This window comes from Chlamydotis macqueenii, chromosome 1, assembly GCF_036417535.1.
Source record: "Chlamydotis macqueenii isolate bChlMac1 chromosome 1, bChlMac1.mat, whole genome shotgun sequence".
Classification (NCBI taxonomy): domain Eukaryota; kingdom Metazoa; phylum Chordata; class Aves; order Otidiformes; family Otididae; genus Chlamydotis; species Chlamydotis macqueenii.
The window spans coordinates 107539877-107566424 of NC_141556.1; the positions used below are offsets into that span (position 1 = coordinate 107539877).

A 26548-nucleotide genomic window follows, 5' to 3' on the forward strand; every position below is an offset into this window, starting at 1 on the left:
ACTTCCTGAGGTCTCTCTATATTAGTAACTGTGTAACTTCATTCACTTCAGCTCTGAAAGCCTAAATCATCATTTTCTTGCCTATTTTAGTGTAAAATTCTCCATTTAAGATTATCTGTAACAAGAACATTTTCATCCGGACTAAATTCAGACTTATCTAACATTAGTCTTTGCTTCTTCCTGCTGCTGCTACCTAAAGGAAGTGATATTATCACAGCCTGCAGAATGTGCTCTTTCAAAGCAAAACTGATAACTCTGATGATTTTCAAAGGCTACATTAAAATGTAAAAGAACAGGCAAAATTGTGCTCTAAAATTGCACACGTGATTCTTTCCCTAACAAAAAAAAAAAAAAAAAAAGGAAAAAAAATGCAGTTTCTGAGGAACAGAAACTGGATCTTCATTTTTCTGCTGTTAAAAAAAGTGTAACTTCCTTGAACATCATATATACTATTTTGCCTATTTTGCTTTCAAGTTCTCCCCAGAAGGCTTTTCAAACTTAAACTGATTAGCTACTATTTTCCTTAATCTTATTTTTGTTCAAGTAAGCTGGACATTTCCATGCAGAAAGAGTGCTGAAATAGTACCAAATTTTGATAGTTGTTAAATAGCACCATGTGTACCATACATGCAGATTTGGTACCCTATGGATTAAAGTAACAAGAAATTCTGTCACTTTGAGACAGGATACCCTACAGGACAACTAAACACAGTGGGAGCTACAAAATAGTGTTCTCTATTTCTGTCACCCCTTTGTTCTCCCTATGGATGGCAACACATTTATTTACTTGGATTCTACCCTGATCAAATTCTTTCCAAGCCATATTCATTTTGTTAGGGTACCTATGCCTCTCCCGCACCCATGTACAGTCATGTGTGCTTCTGAACACACAACATATGAGCTCAACTACAGACTCTATCGTCTTTCTGCTACATGGTAGATATTTCACTCACTCTTTACCTCAGTTTTTCTTTTTTTAAAAGGCAGATGTTGGCACAACTCTTTTGTGAAACATTAGGACATCCACTGACACAAACCTCATGTAACAAATAATATTGTCAGCTTATTAAGGTGCCTTCCTGACCTATACTCTGCGTGCACAGATGGCTTACAGTAATACGCGGCTGATAACCACTCTCCTTCTGCTATGCCGCTGCACAGTCATAGGCAAGATTTACCTGCAAGTTCTTGATCTGCTGTGTTTGAGCTTTACCCTCTGTCCTCTTGGAATGCCTGGCAGCACCAGGTTTCTAGAGCCATTGAGAGGCAATCTCACTTTGACAGATTTTATGTTTCTAATCTTACTTTAGTCACAAAATGAAACTGTTTCATAATTTCAAACAAATTTTGCATACATCACATGGAAATTCTCAGAATATTAGTTTTTATTAACCAATTTACACCTTTGGAGATGTAAAAAGCCCACACAAGAACTGTATCTATTAATTATCTTTAATTTTTATAGCATATATGCCTACGTAAACACACAAAGTTCCTTGTTGGATTAGCAAGATTTTCTGTTTCCTAAAATGCCAAAACAAAAACAGTTTATTTGCTTTCAAAAATTAGTTACTGTATGAGAAGTCTGGGAGAATATTGATCCTATTGTTGCAGTAGACAAAGACATATAGGCTGATATTAGAAATGAAGAATCTTGATGTTTCAGAGCAGAGTCTATTCCCCAAATCAACTTAGCATTCCATCAGGATTTGTGTGTTATATATCCATGTCCTCCATAATCTATAGGGATAATGCAACAATTTTTATCACACAGAATAACTAGGACACTGACAACATCACCAGTTATTTTATTTACTGATACAGTTACTCTGGAAAGACTTACCCTTTTGTTGAACTTGAATCATTTTACAAATGCATCAATTTATATACAACTGATTTCAGTAGGAGAGGATCACCAAACAATATCACTTCACTTTGCACTGTAGCTTGGTAAAAAACTAGAAATCTAAGATGTTTTCCATAGTTCGTCATGGAAGGCTTAACTTCAGACAGGCCTTTGCTGCGTGTTGTAAACACAATTTCCATGTCTTATACCAGAACATCTCAGAACGTAGGCAGTACTAGAAAGATCAACAGCACTATCAATGATGAGGTATTTATGGAAACTCTGTAATTTATATTTACTTGTAGGACTACACATTGTGTTCCTATCATCTTTTTCTGAAAAATCAGATGCTGCTTTACTGCCTGCATGCTATTTCTAAAGCAAACAAAAAAAACCAACAGTCATCTAATTAAATTTCAAGCATCCTTGACATTAAAAAGTTGATTAAAAAAAGACAAATAGAATCTGCTGTCATCAGATGACCTCTTAATGACAAATAAAGCCCAGAAAATCCTATGCACTGAAAGACTGCTTTCCTCATCAGTGCTTCTTCTAGCACTCCTCCTCATAACAGAGTGCAAGTCCTAGCACAAAGTCTCCCAGGCACTGTAACCCTTAAGAGTATAAAGAACTGTTTTTTCCCCATCTGTGTACTTTTTGTCTTCTCTTCTAACTGCCATGTGGTTCTACCACACCCCATAGAAGTTTAAGAAAAGCAATGCTCACTTGAAGTATCTCTTCTTAATAGTAGGGTAAGGATAACCATTTGACAGAACATTGTAGCCAACAGAAAGCTGGCACACTAATTCAAATGTCTTTTAAGTAAGATGCTATTTTTCACCAAAACTCAAGATTGGATTTTTGTCAAAATGAACTGTCACCAACTCTTAGACTAGGTAATAAAGTTAATGAAGGAAGGCTTGCACCCACTGTCAGGTCAAGATCTGCATTTAACACTTCACAAGATAGTCTCTCACACAGCTCTCTCTTCCTGCCCACCGTCCCCCCAGCCTTACAGCCCTTCCATGCTCCTCAGCAGCTCTACAGCTCCCAGTCTACTCCCCCATGGCTGTATCAAGCTTTTCTTTGAAGCCTGCTCAACATGCAAGATGTCCTCACTACAAAAGCATAGAGTGATTTTTCTGACTTCCATACAAATGACCCACTTCCTTAAAAGCTTTTGTGCATCTGAGATGAGACCTTACTAGTAAGCAGAAGAGGTATGTAAAGCCTCTCCTGGAGCCCACTCCATTAATCACTATTAATTTACAATTGGATAAAGGTGTCTTTTCAACTAGAAATCATTGCAACCTCTTCCCTTTCCCACCCCCCAACAAAAAACCCCACAGGTTTCGTTATATTTGAGATATAAGGATACTGTATCTCTGTACAAAAGTAATTTACAGATTATCTTCACATCCAGAATAACTTACCAAGTAGAACTGATCCTACAGAGAACATCTGGGTGAATCCTGGCTTTCACTTATGTGTTGTAAGTGTGACAAACATATCTAAGCATGAGGAATCAACATCCAAGGACTAGAAAAAAGTGGTTACTGTAATGGTCAAACGGGAACAATCAGCTTGCAGTTCAGTGTGAGTTTCAATAGTTTCACTCACTGATTGCCTCAAGGAACTTCAGCTGCTGCCGCACCTACAAGATCAATGCTGCTAATTGTGAGGAAAATTATTCAGGATAGCACAGAGCCTCCTATTAATGATGCCTGCCAGAAGAAAGTCAGTTTATCAGCTATCCTAAAGGTTAATATCAATATCAAATGCAACAACCTCAAATTATTGTATCACTAACCTTGCACGTAAAATCACTACATTGGTGCACAAAAATTCAGAATTGCCTGCATTTTTAAACTTTTTTTGGTGTCCTGCTCAACATGTGCCAAGCCTGTTTGTTATTTAATAGTCTTCAATGTGACTGTAGCAAGAAAAAAAAAACATGTCTATAGGGATTCCTTCAGTTCTGTCAGTACCCTTTAATAACGTTGGCCCAGAGAACTGGTCTATGGATAGATTTCACTGCAAGTAAAGTAGAACATCTACATTACAACATCTCATTTAATAATTACAAATATGTATGTGGATGTGTATATGTCTAAACATGTATTAAAACACGTATCAACAACAGAATATTTTAAAAAGCACAAAAAGTTACTTCATGTTCTATTAGCCAAAAACCAGACTGCTCCACTTGGGATGGTAAGTCTAAAATATCTTAAAACCTGCTTCAACCATCTGCAGCAAAGATGCATTTGAAATACAGATCAAGGTAGTCTGTCTCACTACAGAACCTGCAGTTGATATGGTAAGAAAGCAAGGGAAGGAATCAGAGGCAACAGGCATGTTTCTTAACTTTTGATACCTGCTTGATCTCTGCCTACAAAGCTGATGTTTTCTGGCAAGATCCCAAATATTTCGGGGAAAAAAAAGCCATTTTAATAAAAGAGGTTACCCAGCCATGTGTACCTCCTCCTGCCCTTCCCAAATAATAATTACATGTCAGCATTCAGAGACAGAACATGAAGCCAGTTGTCACCAAGACATCCTACGTTTCAGTGGAGAAACTTCTTTTTCTTACTTGGGCTTTGATTTTTTTGTTTACTTTTTAAACCTTGTTGATCCTCACCTGGCCTCCAGCTATGAAGCTAAATGGTTGCTTACAGAATAGAAGCAAAGCAGGAGTATTCAATTAATTTTTTTTTTTTTTGGCTTTTTTGTGTTCCTTTTTAAAACAAATGACAGAGAAGATTAGAATTATCTGCATCATCCCTTTGGAAACCAATTATTTACTGGCTCCAGTAGTAGGATCTACCCCTAACCATATGAAAATGAAGTATCAGAAGAACAATTGCACAGGTTGCTATCACAGCCTACAGTTTAACTGTCATGTTTTCTGTCCATAGATTGTATCTTACTCTGACAGCCAGATACTGTGAAACCCCTATAAAAGCATGAAGACAAAATATGAGAATAGTATCCAATTACATTTATACAATATGATACATTTATAAGTAGCATTAAAAAAAAAAACTGAAAGCATTTAGGACAACTAGATAGACTGATTTCTTGATCAGCAATTCACTTTCCTTTCCTTCTGTGTGTCTAAGTGCAATGTCTTCATTAGTAAATCCTCTGTGTAAAGTTAATCCCTTTTAGCTACTTAAGGCTTAGAACAGCTCACATCTGCCAGTCCTGCCAATAAGTTCTACACATGATACAGCAAAAGACTATATAAGATGCATGTTTTATGGAAACTGCTCATCTAAGAAAATTTATCACAAAATTCTATCCATCTGCTATCACTAGAAATCACAGTAACTAGTTAGCATGGATCATATGATAAGACAGTTCATTCTATGTTTTTTTGGGGGGTGTATGACAACTGGAGAAAAGGATTTTTTTCTTCCCCCTCCTCTCTCCTCTCTCCCATTCACCCAAACACCTGTTATTGAAACAAAAAGTGCACACTTTCAAACATATAATTAAATTTGACCTAATATGTAGCCCTAACACATAGCCCAAACTTTACTCAGATTTAAACAGGATACATTGGCCAAAATGCAGACACAGCTTCCTTCGTTACCTCCCAACACTTCAGTTAACACTTGTGGGGAAAACAGAGGCAGTGGTTACAAGTTGTGTATTCAGTCCTTCACTCCTCCAGATCTTCTGCCAGAAGTGAGGTACAGGACTCTAGATCCAAAGGTTCAGTCCAGCAGATATAAGAGCAAGAGCAGAAAACCAACCAAATAAAAATTCTCCAGCCTACAGCAGAACCATACATATTGCTTTTCCCTTGGACGAAGGATAGAATTGTAGAATCATTTAGATTGGAATAGACCTTCAAGAACATTGAGTCCAACTGTAAACCTAACACTGCCAAGTGTACCACTAAACCATGTCCTTAAGTGCCATATCTACATATCACCGAATCATAGAATGGAAGGGACCTTAAAGATTATCTAGTTCCAACCCCCCTGCCATGGGCAGAGATAGCTCCCAGTAGATCAGATTGCTGGAAATCTCATCCAACTTGGCCTTGAACACTTCCAGGGATGGGTCTTCCTAGGCAACCTGTTCCAGAGGCTCACCATCCTTACAATGAAAGAAAAGAGAAGGAATTGTGATTCCTACATATCCTCCAAGGAAAGTGGGGAAAGAAAGCCACATGTTTTTCTTCACTCAAGTTCAACCTATTTTTAGTAAATAATAATGTATTCTACATAAATTTATATTTCTTTTCAGATGTCCGTCTTTCATAAAGTTCAAGAGACCATCATTGAAAAGTTGTGCTACCTGTCACGAGCAAATGGTAAGTTAGGCAATTTTAATGTCTCTGAAGATTTGAATTCCTGCCAGATATAAGAAAATAAGGTCCCTGTCTCATACTGATTTACTTAATTTACTTTGAAGTTGGTTTATTTTTTATTTAAAAAGAACAGCTATATCTCTTAAAATACTTTTGACAAATCTTTCAGCTATGGATTCTTAGCAGAGGCAGGAGTAGATTTCCTTCACAGACCCAGCAATGACATTTACCCTGACCCAGAGGAAACACTTTCCTGAGCAATAAGAAATAGTTCACTCTCAATGCCAATTCAGTCCTAAGAGAATGCCAATTACGCCAAGTTTGCAAAAACAGGTGTATGGTGATTTTGTAATATAGACTACTTTGCACCAGGGACAAAGCTAAAACCATTTATCTCAATTAACTTAGGATCTAGGGATTAATTTAAACTGTTGCATTGGAGGTGAAAGGCCACCACTTCATCCAACAAGCCACCTTCTTACTTACAATAAATATAAACTTCCCTCTTTCATGTTTAAAATAATATCTTTAAGACGACAGTTTTACCCCCAAAACTGTGTTACCTCCATGTAATGAATTAAAAAAAGGGTTAGTGCCATTTTATCAGTGGCTAAGTTTCAGCAGTCCTATTTATGGGTTAAAAAGATGTGGCCAGTTGCCCTAAAATAACAAAACCTAATCAATGCAAGGCATGATGATAATTGATTGAAATTCCTCAGATTAAGAGATCACTTCTAGCTTACCAATAACACTAATAAGCGATATTAGATTTCCACTTGCTCGAGTGCTGCTTGAATTGAAAGGTATTTTGAAACATACACATTAGAATAAAATAATAAATGAAGGAACATAAACTAGTGAAAGAAAGAAGTAAAATAATTCCTCAAAAGAATATTCCAACAGACAGAGTTCTCCATAATTTAAAGACTCAAAAATTACCCCCAACTTTATGAAACCAGCATTTGTGCTGTCTCAACCCCTCCAATGTGGCATTCAGCATTCACGCAAACACTGCAAGAATATCACATGGTTCTGTCAGTTTAGAGCCCACAATATTCCTCACAGTTTTGAACAAGAGCTACTAATTAAAAAGATTGCAAAAGCGATCAAAGTCTGGCACATCCTGTGTGATGCAGCCATCATAACCTTACTTCAATGCAGAAGTGGACAATTGACTTCTTAATGTATGGCATCCTCTCACAGTACAAGAGCTGGTGTAATTCACCGCCTATCAATCTTTACACAAAGCAAATTAATGTGACACGATATGTATAGAGCAGTATTAGCCTATTAAATCCTAAGGTATGTCAACAATATATGGGCAATAATAAACCAACTTAAGTAGACTTATCAGTATTTTATCATAACTGGGGACCCAACAGTTCATGTTCTCACAGGAGAATATAGATTAATGTAATCTAATAGTCACCTATACCTTTATCCTCAGGGGCCTTTCAACAAATCGAGTGCAAGCAGAGTCAAGATTTATCTTCTTTTATTTTATGTTTTTGTGCTAGTTTTGAGATACAACACTGATTCTTTTCTAGCACTTTGTGTTTTAACATCACTGTGTGTTAGTGTCCAGCAAGGGTACATTCATGTGTGCAGGCCCATGAGGGTAGTTTTGCTACAAAATGTCAAGATTTGCACCCTCTAATTCAGAGAACTTTCAGTTTTTTATTGTTCAAATGCCTAGTTTATCTGTGGCCCAAAAGATTGCCACAGGATTGCAGTTAAGACTTATTATACATAAACTCCATTCTATTCACTTTAAGTTTTTAACATCATCAAAGATCCATTATTTGCAAACATGGAATACTCACAATATTTTATAAAAGGGATTTTGAAATCTGTTCTCTCTCTAAGGAGGTTTACTTGTTTTGCCTGTGTTCTTATTTGGATCTGTAAGTATTAAATTTTATCTTAAACTGTAAAATCTGGGTTGGAAATACATTAATAAATAAAAAATTTGCTTGAAAGGAGAAGTTTTATATACCTAGTTATATCTAGGCTGAGATGAAACTTAACTCAGCAGAATTATGTTCTCGTTAATGCTTCCTACTATCTAGTTTGCTAGTATTCTGCAGCATCTATTTCAAGGCTAGTCCAACTGCTTAGACCACTTGAAAGATTAAAAATAAACATATAGATTGTAAGGTACACTATTAATCTCTTTCCTTGTGCAACCGAAAGTTAAAACTCTATAGCACAAGAAATTAGCAACTGTTCCATGCCCCCCTTACTACTTTTATTAACTGTTTATATAATAAAGGAATCTCACCAGTTCTCAAAATTCTGAATTCTGTCATACTGAACTTCTTAAGAAGCACTTCTCACTTACCTCCAAAGCATCTCACTGAAGTGAGCAAGAAGTGCCAGATGGCAGGAATGTTATGTTTTAACAATATTTCTCTAGAAGTTCCAAATATTTGGTTTATCAAAGAGACAGGCATGCTGCCAGAGACAGTTAGCCAGATCCATCATCATTGTCTATCTCATTTTGTCAAGGGAAGTATACTAAAGCATATGTATTGATTTTCCTCCATGGAGAGAAAAGGGAACAAGAGCCAGTGACATTTACATTATATTATGAATATATTCTGCAAACACTCTAACACTTTAGTGGACTGATCTCCTGTCCTATTTTTGCCATATTTACTGGCAGTGAGCAAAGTCTTCAAAAATCCTTTCAAAGCAAAAGCTCTTCCATTAATGCCAAAGAAAAACAAAGTCGCCAAGACCTACTTTTAAAGAAGATATTACTGAAACTATAGCCCTTTTTTTGCTGATTTTGACATATTTGGAAAGGAGTAAAAGAAGGTAATGATACGCCTGTGAGATGGGTATTTCTTTTTCTACTATGTTCCTTTTACATCTTTTAGTTGGTTTAAGCCAATCAATACATACTGAAATTGCTACTCCAATTTTTATTCTTTTTTTTTCCTTTCCTCTTGGATCTGGCTTTTTCCACAAAAAAAAAAAAAAAAGGTAACTCATAGTATAAGCACTTGAAAAACTGCTTATAAGCCCTCTACAGAATTTCTTTCTTAAGGATATGAAAGAAAAATCTTTAGCCATTTGTACTGACAATTTATCTATTTGTCCCAACATTCAGACACTATTAACAAATATTTTGACAAGAACATTCTTTATTTTTCTCAAAATGATCTGAGTAAATATCCTCCAAGTGATTTTAAGGTCTGTTAACAATAGCTTTATTTGCCATTTAAAGCAAAACTAAATGCAAGCAAAAGTAATAAACAATATCTATTTATAGCTCTCCAAAACAGTTGTACCAAGAATATATGCAATAGAATCATTGGCAGATTTCTTTCCTTGGCTTACGACATCCAGTTAGGCTTTATTTAGTTCACATGCACATGCAACCAATTCATACCAAGTTATAAAAAAGTTTTAATATATGCAAGCAAACTACAATCTGAAAAGCCTTCTGAATAGTCAGCATAGAATATTAAAAACCTATTTCCTCTCCAAGTACTCAGTGTACAGGCTGATCATTTTTGCTCCTGTGTAGCACTATTCTATGTTTCAATTTCTCTGCTGAAGTCTCACTTCCAAAGAAACTTGTTCGAAATGCTCCATCTCAGCTAGTCCAACTTGTAACCTATCTTCTTTTTAAGTAGATGTAAGAATTGAGAGCCTGTGAGGCTCATGAGTGCAGGAAGCTGGACAAGAATTGTATTTGAACAGGAGACCGCTAGCGCTCATAACACTGCAGGATGTGATATTAGTGATTCATTAGGCAGCATGCCTCCAGCTGAGTCCATATTAAAACTAAGCTTCTTTACACTTTCTCTCCCCAGCTTAATATATCACACTTGTTAGCTGTGAGAATGCTGCCTGTATGTTCAAAGTGTTAAATAAAAGTCTGGAGCACCAGGAAATTAATTTCCAAAGGCACTGAAAAAAAAAAGGTAGATAAATTGCATCTGCGATTGCATGGATATCTGTCTTTAGAAGTTTCAAATTCTCAGGAATCCATCTTCCTCTAAAAATGACCTTTCCCCAACATCCCAAATCCTGAATTGGCATACGGGTATTTCCGGCATCCAGGAAAAACACTGTGCTGTATTCTAGTTGTTGCTAAAATATTCCACATTGGCATTTTCTGCAGCAGCAAAGTTTCACAATGCAAATAAAACATGAGGCATGTTGAGCCATGACTCCAACTCTGCTCCTTCATGCTCCACCCTTTTCCCTTTATATGCTTACCCAGGCATGACAGCAAAACATATCAGGTGGTGTAAGGGTTGGTCAGAAAATCAGTATTTTCTGACAGGTGGTCAGAAATTATTCCTTCACTCCAATTAGTCAAGGCCAGGAGGCACTGCCCCATTCTCATGAAGCTTCCTTGGTGATTTCCCCTAGGACAAAAATATCTGCACACTACATTTACAGGAATACCATGGGATTAACACGATGTAGCCTTTAACAAAGTCTGGCCTAGACTTTGATGATAGTATATATGGTAAAATACAGATCTGGGCCCTTAAAGTACCTGCTGAGACCATCTCAAAAGATGACAAAAGTACCACTGCTAACAGCAGAAGAGACCAAGCCTTGCATACAGTTATTCTCCATCCCCTTCAAATGACTGATAACTTTTGTATTATTCTTCATCCAAAGAGTGCCAGAATTTATTTCACCCCCATCACTGCTCTGGAAATGCCAAGTGGCCTAGTAAGACAGCTGGTCACAAATGCTAAGAGCTATGGAATAAATTCATTGCCAGATAATATATCTGCCTTTCTACTTTGCAAATTTAATACAAATTGGGTTTAAAAAAGATTTGTGGCTTCCCTAATAGTGAACGTTGTCATCCTCAGGGCAGATACAGCTGAAGGTACTCTCCATAAGTCAAGAGCCAGACTTCATTTGAAGATGAAATAATGTAGTTTTCACAGTGTTGCAGACTTCTTTCTGAAGCTGCTGACTACACTGCTTACTACTGGATCTGTTGTGCATCATTATCTTGGCTTCCCACCAGTTCTCTAACAGAGCACAGGTGAAACTTTTTGTGCTGTTAACATCCTGATTACAGCTCAATGTTTAGTTTTAAGTCAATCTCTTAAGCAAGAAAAAAAACACACCAAAACTTCCTTCTCTGCATTAACCTCCCACATTGCCAAACACTCTGAAAACAAAACTGTGGCCTCACCAATGCTGATGACAAAATTCCCAGCATCTTCTGGTGAGTCAGGATTTCATACACATTACAAGTCATACCCACTACAAAAAATAACATTTGTTTTTCAATACAACTAAGATCAACTGTGAATTAGGAAAAAAAAAAAAGATTTCTCTTAAAAGATGTATAATATATTGTATTATGTATAATATTGTATACATATATCATGTATAGATTATATACACATAACAGAAATTAAGTCTTCAAATAATATCAATGATTTCAACAGTACTATCAGCACAATAATTTATTTGAATTACGTTACTATTCAGTTTATGCCTACCTAGTATCTTTTGCCTTTTAATGTTAATTGTCTGTTTATAACTTCATACAACATTGAAAAAATTAGATTAGATATTTAAAGTTGATATCCATTTATAAAATATCCATCCATAGATGGGCTAAGGTTTAACTACTTGCAAGAATAGGAAACCTAACAAATCACTTACGAACATAGTTACGTGTAATTCTCTCTAGACTGAAGGAGAGGATTTTCCATGACAAAGGGGAGACTTATGTGATTCAGAACTAAAAGGTAGACTTGAGACATGGTTAAATGTTCACGAAGGTACCTCTTTTCAAATTCTCACAAAATTTGGCTTACACCTGTAAACTTTTAAAAAAATTTATTTACTCAAGGCATTTGTTAGGGCTGGCGGAAGACTCTGCCTCCACAGTGTTATCTATGCACACAGAATTCACCAAGTAATCCTGACAAAGAATAAATTTTTTTATAATCATTCCTCCATCACCAACACTGCCTTCCCTCCAACTTTTCCTGTTATTTCAGTCCTTTCAGTCTTCATATTCAAGCAACATGTTTAGAAAACAGCAACCTAAACCAAACAGAGAAGAATGAGATTTACAGGAAAAAAAAAAGCTGGAAAAGAAACTAAAACAATTGATGAGAAAACAAGATAGAAGTCTTCAACTATGAAATATAAGGAGGCAAGCTACATGACTGAAATATGGAATGTGGACAGAAGTAGCAGACAAACAGCACAGAGAATGAAAAACTGTAAACATATATTTTTCTCTGTGGCCTACAATAAATCTAGAAGTTTCAACTCCAGTGATTTCTGTGTAGTAAGCTAAGGCATCTCTCATTTTCAGGCCTGTGCAGAGGAAAATGGTCAGGAATTACAGATGCAAAGCACTGACAGTGAGGAGATTTCATATTTGAAAGTTACCAAGCAAGCTACACACACATCTTTCATTATAGCAAAAATCTAGGAACTACATTTAACAGTAGAGGAGAAAGAAAGAACAAGACATGGCCACAGATTTGTTCCATATCATGAGACAGGAAAAGTGTGCATAAACCTGCCTTAATTACTTACTTCTCCACTTCAATATTGTAGCTATAGCTGGTCCTTACTCAAATGCATGAAGTGGGTTGACCTTGACTGGATGCCTGGTGCCCAAAACCACTCTATCACTCCCCCTCCTCAGCTGGACATGAGAGAGAAAATATAACAAAAGGCTTGTTGGTCTAGATAAGGACAGAGATATAACACTGACCAGTTACCATCATGGGCAAAATGGACTCAACTTGGGGAAAAATCAATTTAATTTATTACCAATCAAATCAGAGAAGCATAATGAGAAACAAAAACAATCTTAAAACACCTTCCTCCCAATTCATCCCTTCTTCCTGGGCTTAACTTTACTCCTGAATTCTCTGCCTCCTTCCCCTGAGTGCCACAGGGGGATGGGGAACGGGGGTTGTGGTCTGTTCATCACACGTTGTCTCTACCATTCCTTCCTCCTCAGGGGGAGGACTCCTCACACTCTTCCCCTGCTCCAGCATGGGGTCCCTCCCTCGGGAGGCAGTCCTCCATGAACTGCTCCAATGTGAGTCCTTCCCATGGGCTGCAGTTCTTCATGAACTGCTGCAGCACAGGTCCTTTACACAGGGTGCAGTCCTTCAGGAAGAGACTACTCCAGCATGGGTCTCCCACAGGGTCACAAATCCTGCCAGCAAACTTGCTCCAGCCTGGGCTCTTCTCTCCATGGGTCCACAGGTCCTGCCAGGATCCTGCTCCAGCATGGGCTTCCCATGAGGCCACAGACTCCTTCAGGCATCCACCTGCTCCAACATGGGGTCCTCCCTGGGCTGCAAGTGGATCTCTGCCCCTCCGTGGGCCTCTGTGGGCTTCAGGGGGACAACCTGCTTCACCATGGGCTGCACCACAGGCTGCAGGGGAATCTTGGCCAGGAGCAGCATTACTCCTCGTCCTCCTTCCTCACTGCCCTTGGCATCTGGAGAGTTGTTTCTCTCACATATTCTCACTCCTCTCTCCAGCTGCAGTTTCTCTTGTGCACTTTCTTTCCCCCTCCCCCTTCTTAAAGACATTATCACAGAGGCACTACCATTGTCGCTGATGGACAATGGCGAGTCCATCTTGGAGCCAGCTGGCATTGGCTCTGTCGAACATGGGGGATGCTTCTAGCAGCTTCTCATAGAAGCCACCCCTGTAGCCTCCCTCCTATCAAAACCTTGTCAGGCAAGCCAAACACAGATGTATACTACATAATCTGAAAGAAGTTTATTCTACAAATTAACAGAGCTCTATGGGACAGATGAGTTCTCTGAAGAAATGATGCTTCATTTGTCATGTTAAGTTGAATGAAGAGGGAAATGCAAGAACAGAAAGGTCAAACAGCTGAATGTCACCATGCAACAATAGATTTCTTCCAATTTCAGAGATGGCCAGAGCTACCACTTCTTTCCTGACTCTTTCCTTAGCATAGTTAGACTCCGAAAAACACATAGCTAAGGACAGAAGGAAAACAGGAAGGACAGGCACAACTCAATGTTACACTACACCAGAGTCAGCTTCCCCCTAGCCCCTGTCCCAAATCCAGCAGTGCTGAATCACCCTCTACTTCTTTTCTCTTTCATAATGCGGTGCAGCAGGACTATCAAGTAACAGGAATGAAAATTGTCACTAAAGAACAGATTCATTGTCTGTGATTCTACCATTCTTATCCTTCTGGGCCTCAAAAGTTGCCTTGCTTTAAATGCTAGATAAAGAGATGCAGCAGCAACATCAGCTGCTCTTCTTCCTTCACCATTAACACTAGTACACCTCTCCCACCACCAACTGTGTTCTTAGAGACTAGATCTCATTCTCCCTTCTGCCATGGAGTTCCTGAGTGGTACTGGGCATGTCCTTTATATTAACATATTAACAGTTAATCCGATTCTGCAAACCAATATCCACATGCAGTGACAAAAATGTGTCTGTTTTCCCACGCAGTTCTCAGAGGGAAGAAGGACAACAGCACTTTTGGACCAACACAGAAGAATAACTGAGGCAACATCCGTTCTAATTTATGAGGGAAAATCCTTGGTCTCGACACTTGCGGATTTCATGGAAGTAACTGAAAACTCAATTATATTGTAGATGGTATTTAAATTACTTCTAAAGTCTGTGTGGATCAGGAAGAAAAAAAAAACAAAACCAACAAAGGACTACACACAGAAGAACCACACACACACACACTCCCATCAGCAGACTGTAAGATAGAGCCAGCTCCCTGTAATTTAACTTACAACTCTTCCATCTTCATCTTTCCCCAGGGGCAAATTCAGCCCTGACCTAAACAGACACAAATTCCATTAAATTACACTGGGACTGAATCCAGTACTGCCAGCTCACCCAATATCCTCAGAAATGCAGGTGAAACCCATTTTGTTCAAATGGGAATAACAAATTGGTACAAGTTGCTGCACTATTTTTCCAATTACATCATCATTGAATTTCTCTATTATATGCATGTCGCTAAATTGAGTCAACAAGATATTCTAAATTGGTAATGAGACCCTTAGCCATTCACCACTTATTCCTGCTAAGGAATGATACAGAGGCCTGCTCTGTTCACAGGCAGTCATCTGTTTCGACAGCACAAATCACAGTTCTATACAGTCACATGTTCTATTTCCTCATCGATGGGACTCACACTCATGACCTCTTCAGCAATCTTTCCTGAGAGATATAATCATTGTTTTAAGACTGCTCTTAAGGCAAGGTTTCATTAGGCACTTAAGGAAAGAGTACATTGTCTATATATTCATTCTGCAATCAATTTCAAGTGAAATCTGCCATAACTTTTGTGATTTCAATAGTCTATTAATATAGACAATATTGTCTGATCACTTATACCTGTTATAATATCTAGCTACATAAAACCATTTTTAACTGCAAAGGTTTAAAAGTAGCCAATGACATTTGATTAAGCACACTTTCAGATCATTATAGGAGGTGATGGTCAAGTGATTCTTGCCACAGTACACAGTTAATTCAAAAGGCACAATTTAGAGAGTGAATAGAGTTTCACAAACTAGAGCAAGAGTAGCACGATTACTAACAATTCTTTCTTTCTAATTTCAACAAATACATGCAACATTACTATTTGAATTCTCTAGACATGCTTCAGGAATATTGCATATACTGAAGTTTGAAGATAGCTTGTAAAAAATTTCAATATCTTGCATGAAAACTAGCAGGACTGCTATGAAGACTTTCTGTGTACTTTCTAGTCCTAGTGAAAACCAGAAGGTATCAATTATCCAGTTTTAACAGCAGCTGACTGAAGCTATTCATTGAGTTGTGCATTGCTACCACTGTGGCCCCATGAATAAGTCTCAAAGTCTCCCCCTCCTTTTTTTTGTTCCTCTAAGTGGACTCTTAACAGCACACTTTTTTTCACCCCCTGAATGGCTTTGGGAGATCAGCTGAAAAGAAACACCATTAGTAGAAACAAAAGTTTTCAAAAAAAAAAGTGGGAACAAAGTGGAGGTATTGGAGACAACTTGTGATTCATGGCCTATACTGTGCTTTGCCCCTCTCTTTACCTCAATACACTTCGCTTTTACTGCTGGATAAGGGCAGGTCAGACTACTGCTGCTCTCCTAGCAACCAAAAATCACTTAGGGGGAAAAAAGGCATGTTGTCTGCTGAAAGGGAGAACAGAGAAATTTGGGGTCATACAAAGCCAGACATATGTTCTTTTGCATTTTATTCTAAACTGAGTAGTTGTCAAAAAGAATTCAGTAAATAATAATAAACAGTTCTGGTTTACACTGGCTCATATTTAATTAAATATCTGTTTCCCTACTTGTCACACATTTCATTTTCTTTTAATTCAGTGTTCTAACAGTTCCTACTACTGTTTACAGTCTTGCCTTCAGGGACGTAAATTCTATTCCTTAGAGTTTCTAAAGTTAATTTCTGTCATTATAACTGTGTAGAGATATCATTATATCTCTACATAGATAAAAACTTTTTTAAAAATATAGATTTACTCACACAGACAAGTCTTCTTAGAGTTTTAAAGACAAATGTACTTTAAAAACCCCAATTTTATCATAGGATCCTCCTATTCCAAATGCTGGGATTTTACCCCATGAGACTTGATCTTACAGAACAAGCTGTCTGGTCTTATTAGGTAAACATCACATTGCACAGTTCAAGACAATGAATCAAATTCATGCACAAAACAAATAAACCACAGAAGTTTATAATTCAGGCATACATCTGAATAGATACATCACATTGACTATATGAAAATCAAAGCATTATATTTTAAAATCCGGTTTGGTAACAGAACAGATGTAATAGATCAAGGGTAAAATGCAGCCTGCAGCATTTCTGATAGTTAATTTTTTCCACTGGAAGTCCTTTGTTTAACAGCTATTGCCTTGATGTAAACCAACTATTTTAGCCAGCCCAGTGAATTTCTCTTACATATCATAAAAACATATACATAAAAAATCCAGCCACTCTATCACAGCACTTCTGCAGTGCATCAAGTTAAAGCCAGCAAAGACCTTAGCTCCCTGTATCAAATCACAATTTAGCATTGTCTTGCAGCCACTCCAAACAAATCAGGCCTCAAACAATTTAACAGAGACATTTATTCACTTAATGGGTAAGTGAAGTACAAATGACATAGCAATGATAAAAGCCTAAGCATACTGTGTATAAAACGAGCCCGAAGTTATTAGGCATCAGCATTATCATGCTAGTCATGACAATAGCGTTTTGCTCCCCTTTTCACTCCCTATGCTGCCTGGACCAGCCACAGGCTCTGTAGCCCAGCTCCTCTGCTGTTCTCTCTCTCCTCTCATTCTCTGTTTCAAAATGGACTAGTCCTTTAATCTGTCAAGCCATGGATCTGCAATCAGGCTACTATCCCACTCCTTATCCCAACTTACAGTGTCACTTCTTTGCCCAGAAAACTGTCCGAGCAGAGCAGTGCTAGTGCATGTGTACATGCAGGACCAACAAGCATTTCCAGATCTTGAAGGTGACATAACGCATTAAGCACAGTATTTCATCTCTGGAAAGTGAGAAGGAAGATGTGCCCACAGATTCTTCTTCTGCAGCCTCCACTATAGAGTGACAATCCCAAACTGAAGATCAAGCTGACTAGGGAAAGGAAATCCAGGTGAAGAAAACACATCTTTTCCAACTAGCTCCCAGTCCAACAGCATTGCAATGCCATTTGAATTTTTCATAACACTGATCCGAAGAAAACTATCCTTTAGTTATAGAGATCTCGTTAGGATATACAAACTGTTAAACTTGGCCACTCCTTTTGCCAGGATGAAGTCATCGAGGCTACAGGACACATGGACTTTGAAAACTGCACAGAATGACAGCTTGAGAAACCATGATTATAGGGGTCACGCAGCATTAAAATACTTCTCATAACTGCTTCTTAACTCTTGACATTTTCACAGCAGTAAAAAAGTACCTCTGGTACCCTGGTATGAACAGTTCCTCCATTCTCTATGAACGAGAAACAAGTTGACTGATGTTAGTTACCTGACATTTTGGTTTTAAAAGGTTAATTTTTTTCCACTCGGTTTCTCTTGCAATCAATAGCAAGTGATTAACAGAAGTGAACTTATAGAGTTTACTGTGTTTTACAACTTTCTGCTGGCCTTTTATTATCTACATATTCGTCCAGTCTGCATTACGACCAGCATATTACAGAGAGACTCTTCTCGCCACTGCACACTACACTGCAGCTATATAGACAATGCAAGAATACGAACTAAAAGACTACATGCGGCAACAGACATCGTGGCATAGTCATCTAGGTAAACTCCAATGAGTTAGATCATACTTCAGCTCCTGGCATCCCCACTCATCCTACCAGTTCACGTCCATATATCAAACCAAATAAACTGTTCTCCCAATTAATCTGAGAACAAGTGATGAGAAAAAATAAAAGTAAATTATAATAAAGCATAAAATAGTACAACAGCAGGCCACTGTCTTTCACTGTGGTCAGACTGAAGAATTCTGCAAATAGGAGGAGTACAATAAAGATTCACTGACAAGAAGGGTAATTTTTCAAGAAAACATCGTCTATCATTAAGGTCACTCCAAATCAAGCTTGGAATGGTGTCTTATGCAATGAGCACCTGCAAATTATGAGAAATTAATTTCAAAATGCTTCCTGTTCTTCCAGTCATCATTCACATAGATGGGTAGAGTATCTCCACAACCAGGACAGACAAATGTCATTAAAAGTTTGCAATAGAATCTGGACGCACACAATCTCAATTGGTTCTGAAATATGCACTGGACTCACTAGAAGACTGGTGGCCTTCAGTTAACATCAAGCCAAAGATACACTGTTTCCTAGCAGAAAAATAAAGACAAACAAGTAACTTTATCATTAAGCAAAATGAAGCTGTGTGTTTTTTACTGACATGGTTTTGTACTGCAACTAAGCTCAAAGAGAAATTAAGCACAGGGAAGGATGTTTGCAAATCTATCTAGAACAGAACCAGAAAGTTAGCTCAAAACCCAGTTAAATGGCTGTGTTAACTCACAAAGTTCTGCAGATAATAATCATTATTTAGTGAGTTTACAATTTGCTTAACCAAAAAAAAAATAGCTGGGGTTGACTGATAAACACTGCAAGTTCAATGCATATGCCCAAGCTACTTCTGCCAGAACACTGTTTAAATTAATATCTTCACATCACGTTTGTCCATAATAAGAAGATGAATCTCAATTAGGCTCGGCCAGTACAGCACAGCGGCTCAATATAGGTATCAGCAGGTTATTACATGGGGACTACTGGTTAGTTTGTCCATTGTTGTTCATGTATTTATTGATGAAGGTTATTATTTTAACAAAATTAAGAGCACATCTTGGATCTCTTCCATGGCAGCAAAGCTAAGACAAGCTGTGGAGATGGAATTAAAAAGCCATTTCTTACTTCATCAACTTTTGGCTTGAAAAAAATACTAAGAATGCATATCATTACATCCACAACCCAGCACAAGAAGCAGCTTTCTGATTACAAAGGGACACCCCGTAGTAGTAGAAAGAGCGTTACAGGAACAAGCAAGGCCTAAGGAGGACAGAAACAGCAATGTGCACTTGTACCCTCTAGTATTTGGAAACTATCCCCATGGAAGCATGTAGCAGCAAGCCAACTTAATGTCTTAACAAGGTCACATTACATGAATTAAGATGGAAGCCTTTACTTACAGTAAGTCAAGATACCATCAGCAGCTTTCAAGGTCATTCACGCAAAGGACTCAGTAGCAAAATTGTTATAGATTTGGGTGGGGCAGACTCAGGTCCTAAATTAACGGGGCCTTGTTTAATTATCTGCTATAACAATAACAAGTGTCACCCACAGATGATTAACAATCATTTGTGTTAAGGAAAGGGTTTGAGGTGAGGACAACACAGACAACTCCATCTTATTACTGGACACACAACTTCAAGGGCAGAGAGTCCACAGTTTGCATCGTATAGTAGAAGCCATGTGTGAGAGTAAAGATGGTAAGACTAATACCTACATCCACAAACTTTTATTTCTCTGCAACTATTTTGCATTCAAAGATCTCATAACTAACAGCCCACATTACTAGTCCTACATAAAAGGTATTCTCAACACTCTCTCTGAAGTAGTGATTTAAGACCAGATTCTGTATCCTTTTATGTACCAAAATTTAAAGGAATTTTTTTGAATATACAAAGCACGTGTACTGTAAAAATGCAAATAGAAGAAAGCTTGGATAACAATAAATGTGCTGTAAAAATACAGGAGTTACATGTAAGAAATGTCTGTTCATCCAGAATGAAAAATATCAACACATTTATTTATTTGGCAAGAGCAAATAGCTACTTTCTTGATTTCTATAGAAAAGTAGAAAAGAGCACCAGTTACCTAGCCTCTTGGCAAGAAACAGCATCAATATGATTACTAAGTATCCTCCACAAGGTTGGTATGAGAGGTGGTGAGCCAGATGGCAGCCACAGGAAGAGCAACCTCTGCCATGCCAGCTGAGATAACAGATAAAACCTGACAGCAGTGTTCCTCTTAGGTGGCTGAAACAGAATGTACAGAACCTGTTAGCAATCTATTTAGCTGAGATCAATATTTGAATAGCAATTCAAGGGTAGCAAATGGCTAAAAAGCCATTGCATACCCTTTAGTGATTTCCACTAAATGGTTCAGCAGCGGACAGAGCACGTCTTGATGTCCATGCTATGAGCCTACGTAGCATTGCTACTGGAAACAGAGTTGACTGGACAGACTAGCCAAAGCTTCCATTTTCTCTCTTCCTGAATTTTTTGGCAGACGTCATTGATGCTTTTTATGTATCTTTTAAAATCTACTTAAATCCTTTCGCCTACTTTTAAGGTTATGTATCTTTAGCCTGCAGTGCTAAGACTTCTCTTTCCCAAGCAACATCAATCTCATTATTCTGGAAAAGTTCCTAATGGAAGGATTACTGCAGTAAGTGCAATCGTGGGAAAGTTTAAAAATCCCTATTCTACCTTTTCTGAAAGAACTGTGGGGTATTAGGCCTTTTACAGTGCACCACATTAGCAGAGGAACAAAACAAATTATTTGGATTATCACACTACTTCTCAAACATATCCATCTCAGGGAGTGCAACGACAGGGTTTTCTCATTGCCTGTCTTCTGTACATAAATATATGCTGTTGCAATAGCAACTTACCAGACAGGAGGCAAAGAAAGTAAAATATTAAACTAATTCAGCAAAATGTTTCATCATGGGCATAAATTCATCCCTACTCAGCAAAGTTTTAAAGCATATGATTAGCTTGGAATACCTGTTTAAATTATTATTAACTTCAGTAAGATTCTGGATAAGTGATGGAAGCACACTTAAATGCTCTGCAGAATTGGGTCCTATGGAAGAACAAGCTAAAGGAAAGAAAAATGCAAACTCTCCACTTCAGAATTTTCCTCTTAATGCATTAAAATGCATGCACACCACAGAAGCAAAGTTTATCCATCAACAGCAAAACTCACATGAGAGATCAAGACCCTGTCAGCTCAAATACTCACTGGAAGAATACACTCTAGCTTTATATGTAAGCCATGTTCTCTGATAGGCAACCGAGACCTGCACAAGGCCACAGATGTGTAAGCTCACTGGTGTGAAGAAATAAAATAAATTTAAAAAAATAAAAATAAAAATAAAAGAAAAAGGAAGATAGAATGCTGGAGCCAGTCCATCATATCAGATGTATACTTTTAATTAAGAAAATAAGTGCTTTTGAAATACACCAATACAGAAATAAAATGCTGCTTTTACAGAATTATTCACACATTATCTTTAACACCATCACACATTCAAGAGCATGAAACTTGCAGTTTTTAAGGGACAATGGCTAAAAGCCAGCCCTGACAGAAAAGGTTGTCATTTTTATTGAAAGCCCTGTAAGTCGTACCAGGGCAGAGTTTGGCCCACTAAGACAATTCTGTGGTAACATCCACACACCTGTCTTCACAGCAGTTGTGAACTTCTCTGTTAATATGCATTCTTCCAAGCTTTACTCGTGATTGGAAGAAAGATAAAAAACACATAACAATGAAAGAAAAATCAATTGAACACTATTAAAAAACCCATGTAATAAGCTGTTTTAACTCCAATAGCTAGTGTTTTATTTTATGGTACAGACTCTGTCTAGAGAAGTGGTTTATTCTTTGGTTTTGGTTTTTTTTTTTTGTGTGTGTGTGTGTGTATATGTGTTGGATTTTTGTTTGTTTGTTTTTTTCAAGAACCCTAACGAGGATTAACAGGTAAATAAAAAGAGAACTACAGTTATTCCCCAAATAGACTGCAAGAATATGCGTATGGATATAGGAAAGTTATAAGCACAATAATAATATGATATATGTGTGTATATATATATATGCTTTCTGCCATTTTCATTGAGCTCGGCAATTTTCAGGTATCATAAAACCATGGACAGATCAAATAACTTTAGAAGAAAAAAATATTATTTTGATCTACACCACTATGCACTGTGTAATACTACTTTTGAATCACTAAACAAAACTAACATCACAGGGCAAAGGATGCCTAACATGCCTCAAATGGTAGTGTCTCTCTCTGTCTGATGACAGGAGAACAAAAAAAACAAAACAAAAAAAAAAAAACAAAAAAAAAAACCCTCTCAAAACCAGAAATGCCCTAAGAGACAACTTTCAAACCAAGGATCTATTAAACAAGAGGTCTGTTGGGTTCTGCCTTTTTTTTTTTCTTATTGAAGCATTATAAATAGCGCTAATGTTGATATATGTCTTTTCAAAGCAACTGGTGGTATATGTCACCCTAAGGTGTAATCGTAATTACCATGCTGCTAAAGAGACAAGAGTACTGCGTGCCAAGCTTCCACGCCAGTATTTCTTCAAAGAGACTTAGCCATTTCAACAATAACAGCTTCTCTCTACTCAGTCACAATGTGCTATCCACAAGGCTTTTTATTTATTTCTTTAAGAGAGTTGTTAATGTAGGCAAACTTGACAGTCTCTGCAACATCTTCCCACAAAGGGGGAGGATCACATCTAGTCCGAGCAGTTTCTTGGCATTTTTTTCTAATGGTCCAGCTCTAAATTAGCTATGCGCTTCACCTGCACCTCCCACCCTCGTCCTATAAGGCTAAACCAGAACAAAGGTTTTACTTGTGTTCCCCATGACAAAACCAGAATAAATTATGTCTTGCTCCTGTCGTTCCAGCAAGCTGGTTAATTGCATTTGTTTCATATATCTCCAAACAGCCTGGTACATTAATTACATTCTGTAACACCAAGCTCCTCTGATTCACTCTGTCACTTCCACTGAGCACTTTAATTGTATTCCTTCTAGCTACATACAATTTTAAACACTTACTAGTAATTACATTTCTATAGCCTCATGTTTTCAGTTTGTATACAAAGACATCTCTCAATACCGGTGGTCTCAAAGTTAAGGATTAAAATATGGGAAGGAAAAATAAAGCAAACAGAAAACAAAATCCTTGAAAAACTATGACCATGCTGATAGACGCAAATGTTCCATTAAATCCTTTCACAATTAAAACTTCCTACTGTTCAGCATGTACATACATTACACAGAAATTTTCTTATCAGCAGACCAAACTGAACATTAAACTGCATAGCACATTATGGAACCAATGTAAAACTGTACTGAAATGCTTCTCTTCGTCTATTTTGCCTCCTTTCTTGCTGGGAGGTGGGGGGAGATGAGAGGAGGGGGAGAAACACCCAAAGCAGCCTGTGACTGCGAACAATAAACCCAGAGTCCCTGCTTCAGGACGGATGCATCAGACGCTGTAAGCAGTGGCTTCCTGGAACAAAGTTTGCTCTAACAGACAGCCAGGGTCCCAGCCAGTAAATTCATCTAAAGTCTAAAAGATTGTCTAGAGATGCAAATACTCGAGACTAGGAGGACTGCGGGGCATTCGGTGCCAGCACGCACTCATGCGGGACTGTTCGCTGTTACAGATGCTCGCTTCCAAGTCGCGTGCTCGGAACTACAGTAACGCACCCAAGGGCTGCGCTGCTGCACAGCGCCAGCCCCGACTTTGAAAGACAATTTACCCTTGCGCCGAAGTTTCCGCCCTGCTAAAGCGTCCGCTCCCCAAGATGCTAATTCATCCTTCCCCATCCATTACTGAAAAAAATTGAAAACCGCAAGAAGCCTTGTAGAGCAGACTTAAAGGAGGGGCGGGAGGGAAAGGGAGCGGGGACGGGGGAAGAAGTGTAAAGCAAAAAAAAAAAAAAAAAATTTAAAAATCCACCCTTTCCTCCAAACGCCGCTCTGCTTCATGACAACACTCCCTCCGGCAAGCCTGTAACGAGGGGGTGAGGCGGGGGGAGCAGATGATGGGAAGACCCCGCCGCCCCACCCTAGAGTGGAGCCCCACGCTGGCGGGAGGGCCGGCCGCCCCGCACCTGCCCGGCGCAGGGGGAGGTGGGTGCCGGCGTAAGCGGGGTGGCGGGGGGGTGTTTGGTGCCGTGCTGTCCGCCGCCCACCCCGCCCGCCCTTCTCGCCTGCCGCCCGGCAGCGCCTGCTGAGCCTCCCCAGCGCCAAAGGGGGAGCGTTTAGGGACCCTGGAAACTCGCCAGCTCGCCTCACCTGGAGCTCGGGCAGAGCTAAGCCATTTATTTCATCAGCCGGCTCTCCCGGTGGAAAGTTTAACAATAGAAGGAGGCAAACTAATATCAGCCACAACAGCTGTCTGCCTTTCCTTTCTCCTGCCCGCTCCACCCTCCCGCAATAAAAGATTCAGCACGGTAGTTTTCACTCTTTCCTCAAGCTGACATTCTTCCATTCATAAGCTGCTTTCCCTTTAAGTTAACAGACGGGAAGGACTACTTATTGGAAACATATATCCTCCCTCTCCCCCTTCCTTTAATACCATTTTTATACCAGAAACAAACCTAAGGCTCTGTAATGCTAAAGCTCATAATGCTGTCCATGTGCTGTCCCAAATCAGATTCAGATGAAGGGCAATTGTGCACAGAAATGGCATATTTAAAATAAGCAAACTTACCATAGACTTGAAAAAATGCAAATCCAAAGAACAGGAGTGGAGTCAGCAGACCCATTTTGACATATTAAAAGCAATCCCGATCGCTTGCGAGATCAATTCCACAGAGATCCCCCCAAAAAAGTATCCAAAGCCAGCAAGAGGTAGGTCCAAAAGTTTTCAGTTTCCTAGCAGCTACTTAAAGTGGAAAGGGAAATCTTGGAATCAAAAGCTGCGGATGGAAAGGTCTTGGATGTGACACTTTTAGATCCATACAGATGAGAGCAAGCCAGCCAGCTCCGAAGGCTTCTGCTTTGCACACACGCTCCTTCCTAAATTCCCACCAATCCAGCCCAAGCAGAGGAATTATTCAAGTGTGTCTAAGACTCTCTTTAGGATCCATGGCAATCCAAAAGCCAGCTCTTTCTTCGGAAGACAAGGAGAGACTCTGAGACAGTACCCGATTCCTAGAAAGTGCTCCACAAACTTCCCGGCACTTTGCAGGAAAATCATTGGCTCGGTTCGGCTATTTTGCTTTCCTCTCGCCCTCCCCCTACCCCTTTCTCTCCCAAATCAGTTCAAGCTGCTGAGTTTCTCACTTAACTTCCATAATAGGAACGCCCAGGCAATGTGCTACAAGAGGGTGACCGGCTCTCTCGGCATCCCCTCCAAATGAAGCCCTTGGTCCCCTACGCCTCCCTCCTCACTGAAGACCGGAGCGGAAACTGCCCGAGGGCAGTAACTCCCTCGCCCTGCCGCTGCGGGCGGGAGGGGCGGGGGGCTGCTGCCGGCTGCTGCTGCCCTGCGGTGTGAGTGCGGGGGTGCGGGGCCCTCCCGCCGCCGCAGCTCTCCCGGGCGGCCCCGGCTTGCCGGGCGTCCGCTGCTCCGCTCCTCTCCGCTCGCCTCCCCTCTCCTCTGCCCGCCGCCTCCGCCTCCCGCCGCCGCGGACACACCGGCTGGCGAGGAGAGGGAGGAGAATGAGCGCGGCTCCCCAGGCTGCCTGGGGAAGGGAGGCTGCGGGGTGTGGACTAAACCACTGCGCTCCACACCCACGCGTCCCTCTCCTCCCGGGGTAGGGAGATGGGGACGGCGATGTAAGACGACAGGCACAGGACGGGAGGGCAGGCTTGCCGCAGGCACTGCCCCCGCCTCCCCTCTACAGTTGGGTATAGGTAGAATTTACATGATTGCTTCCTCACCGCTTCCCATTCAATGGGCAGCTAATTTTTCGGTAAGTGATTTCATGGAGCTGTTCTCCAACGATTCATTCCCTCTCCGCACATACATAAGACACTTGGGAACGAGACCCTTGAAAGGATCTTCCCCGGAGATTT

General features: G+C 39.3%; 1 protein-coding gene across 1 annotated transcript in view; it reads right to left on the bottom strand.

The window, feature by feature from the left end:
- Positions 1-25349, bottom strand: part of ROBO2 (roundabout guidance receptor 2) — a 474965-nt gene extending 449616 nt beyond the window's left edge. The window contains exon 1 of the mRNA XM_086763780.1: positions 25239-25349. Within this exon, the coding sequence (XP_086619906.1) occupies positions 25239-25293 (55 nt within the window). The 5' untranslated portion in view covers positions 25294-25349. The remainder of the gene's footprint in view (positions 1-25238) is intronic.
- Between the last annotated feature and the right edge of the window lie 1199 nt (positions 25350-26548).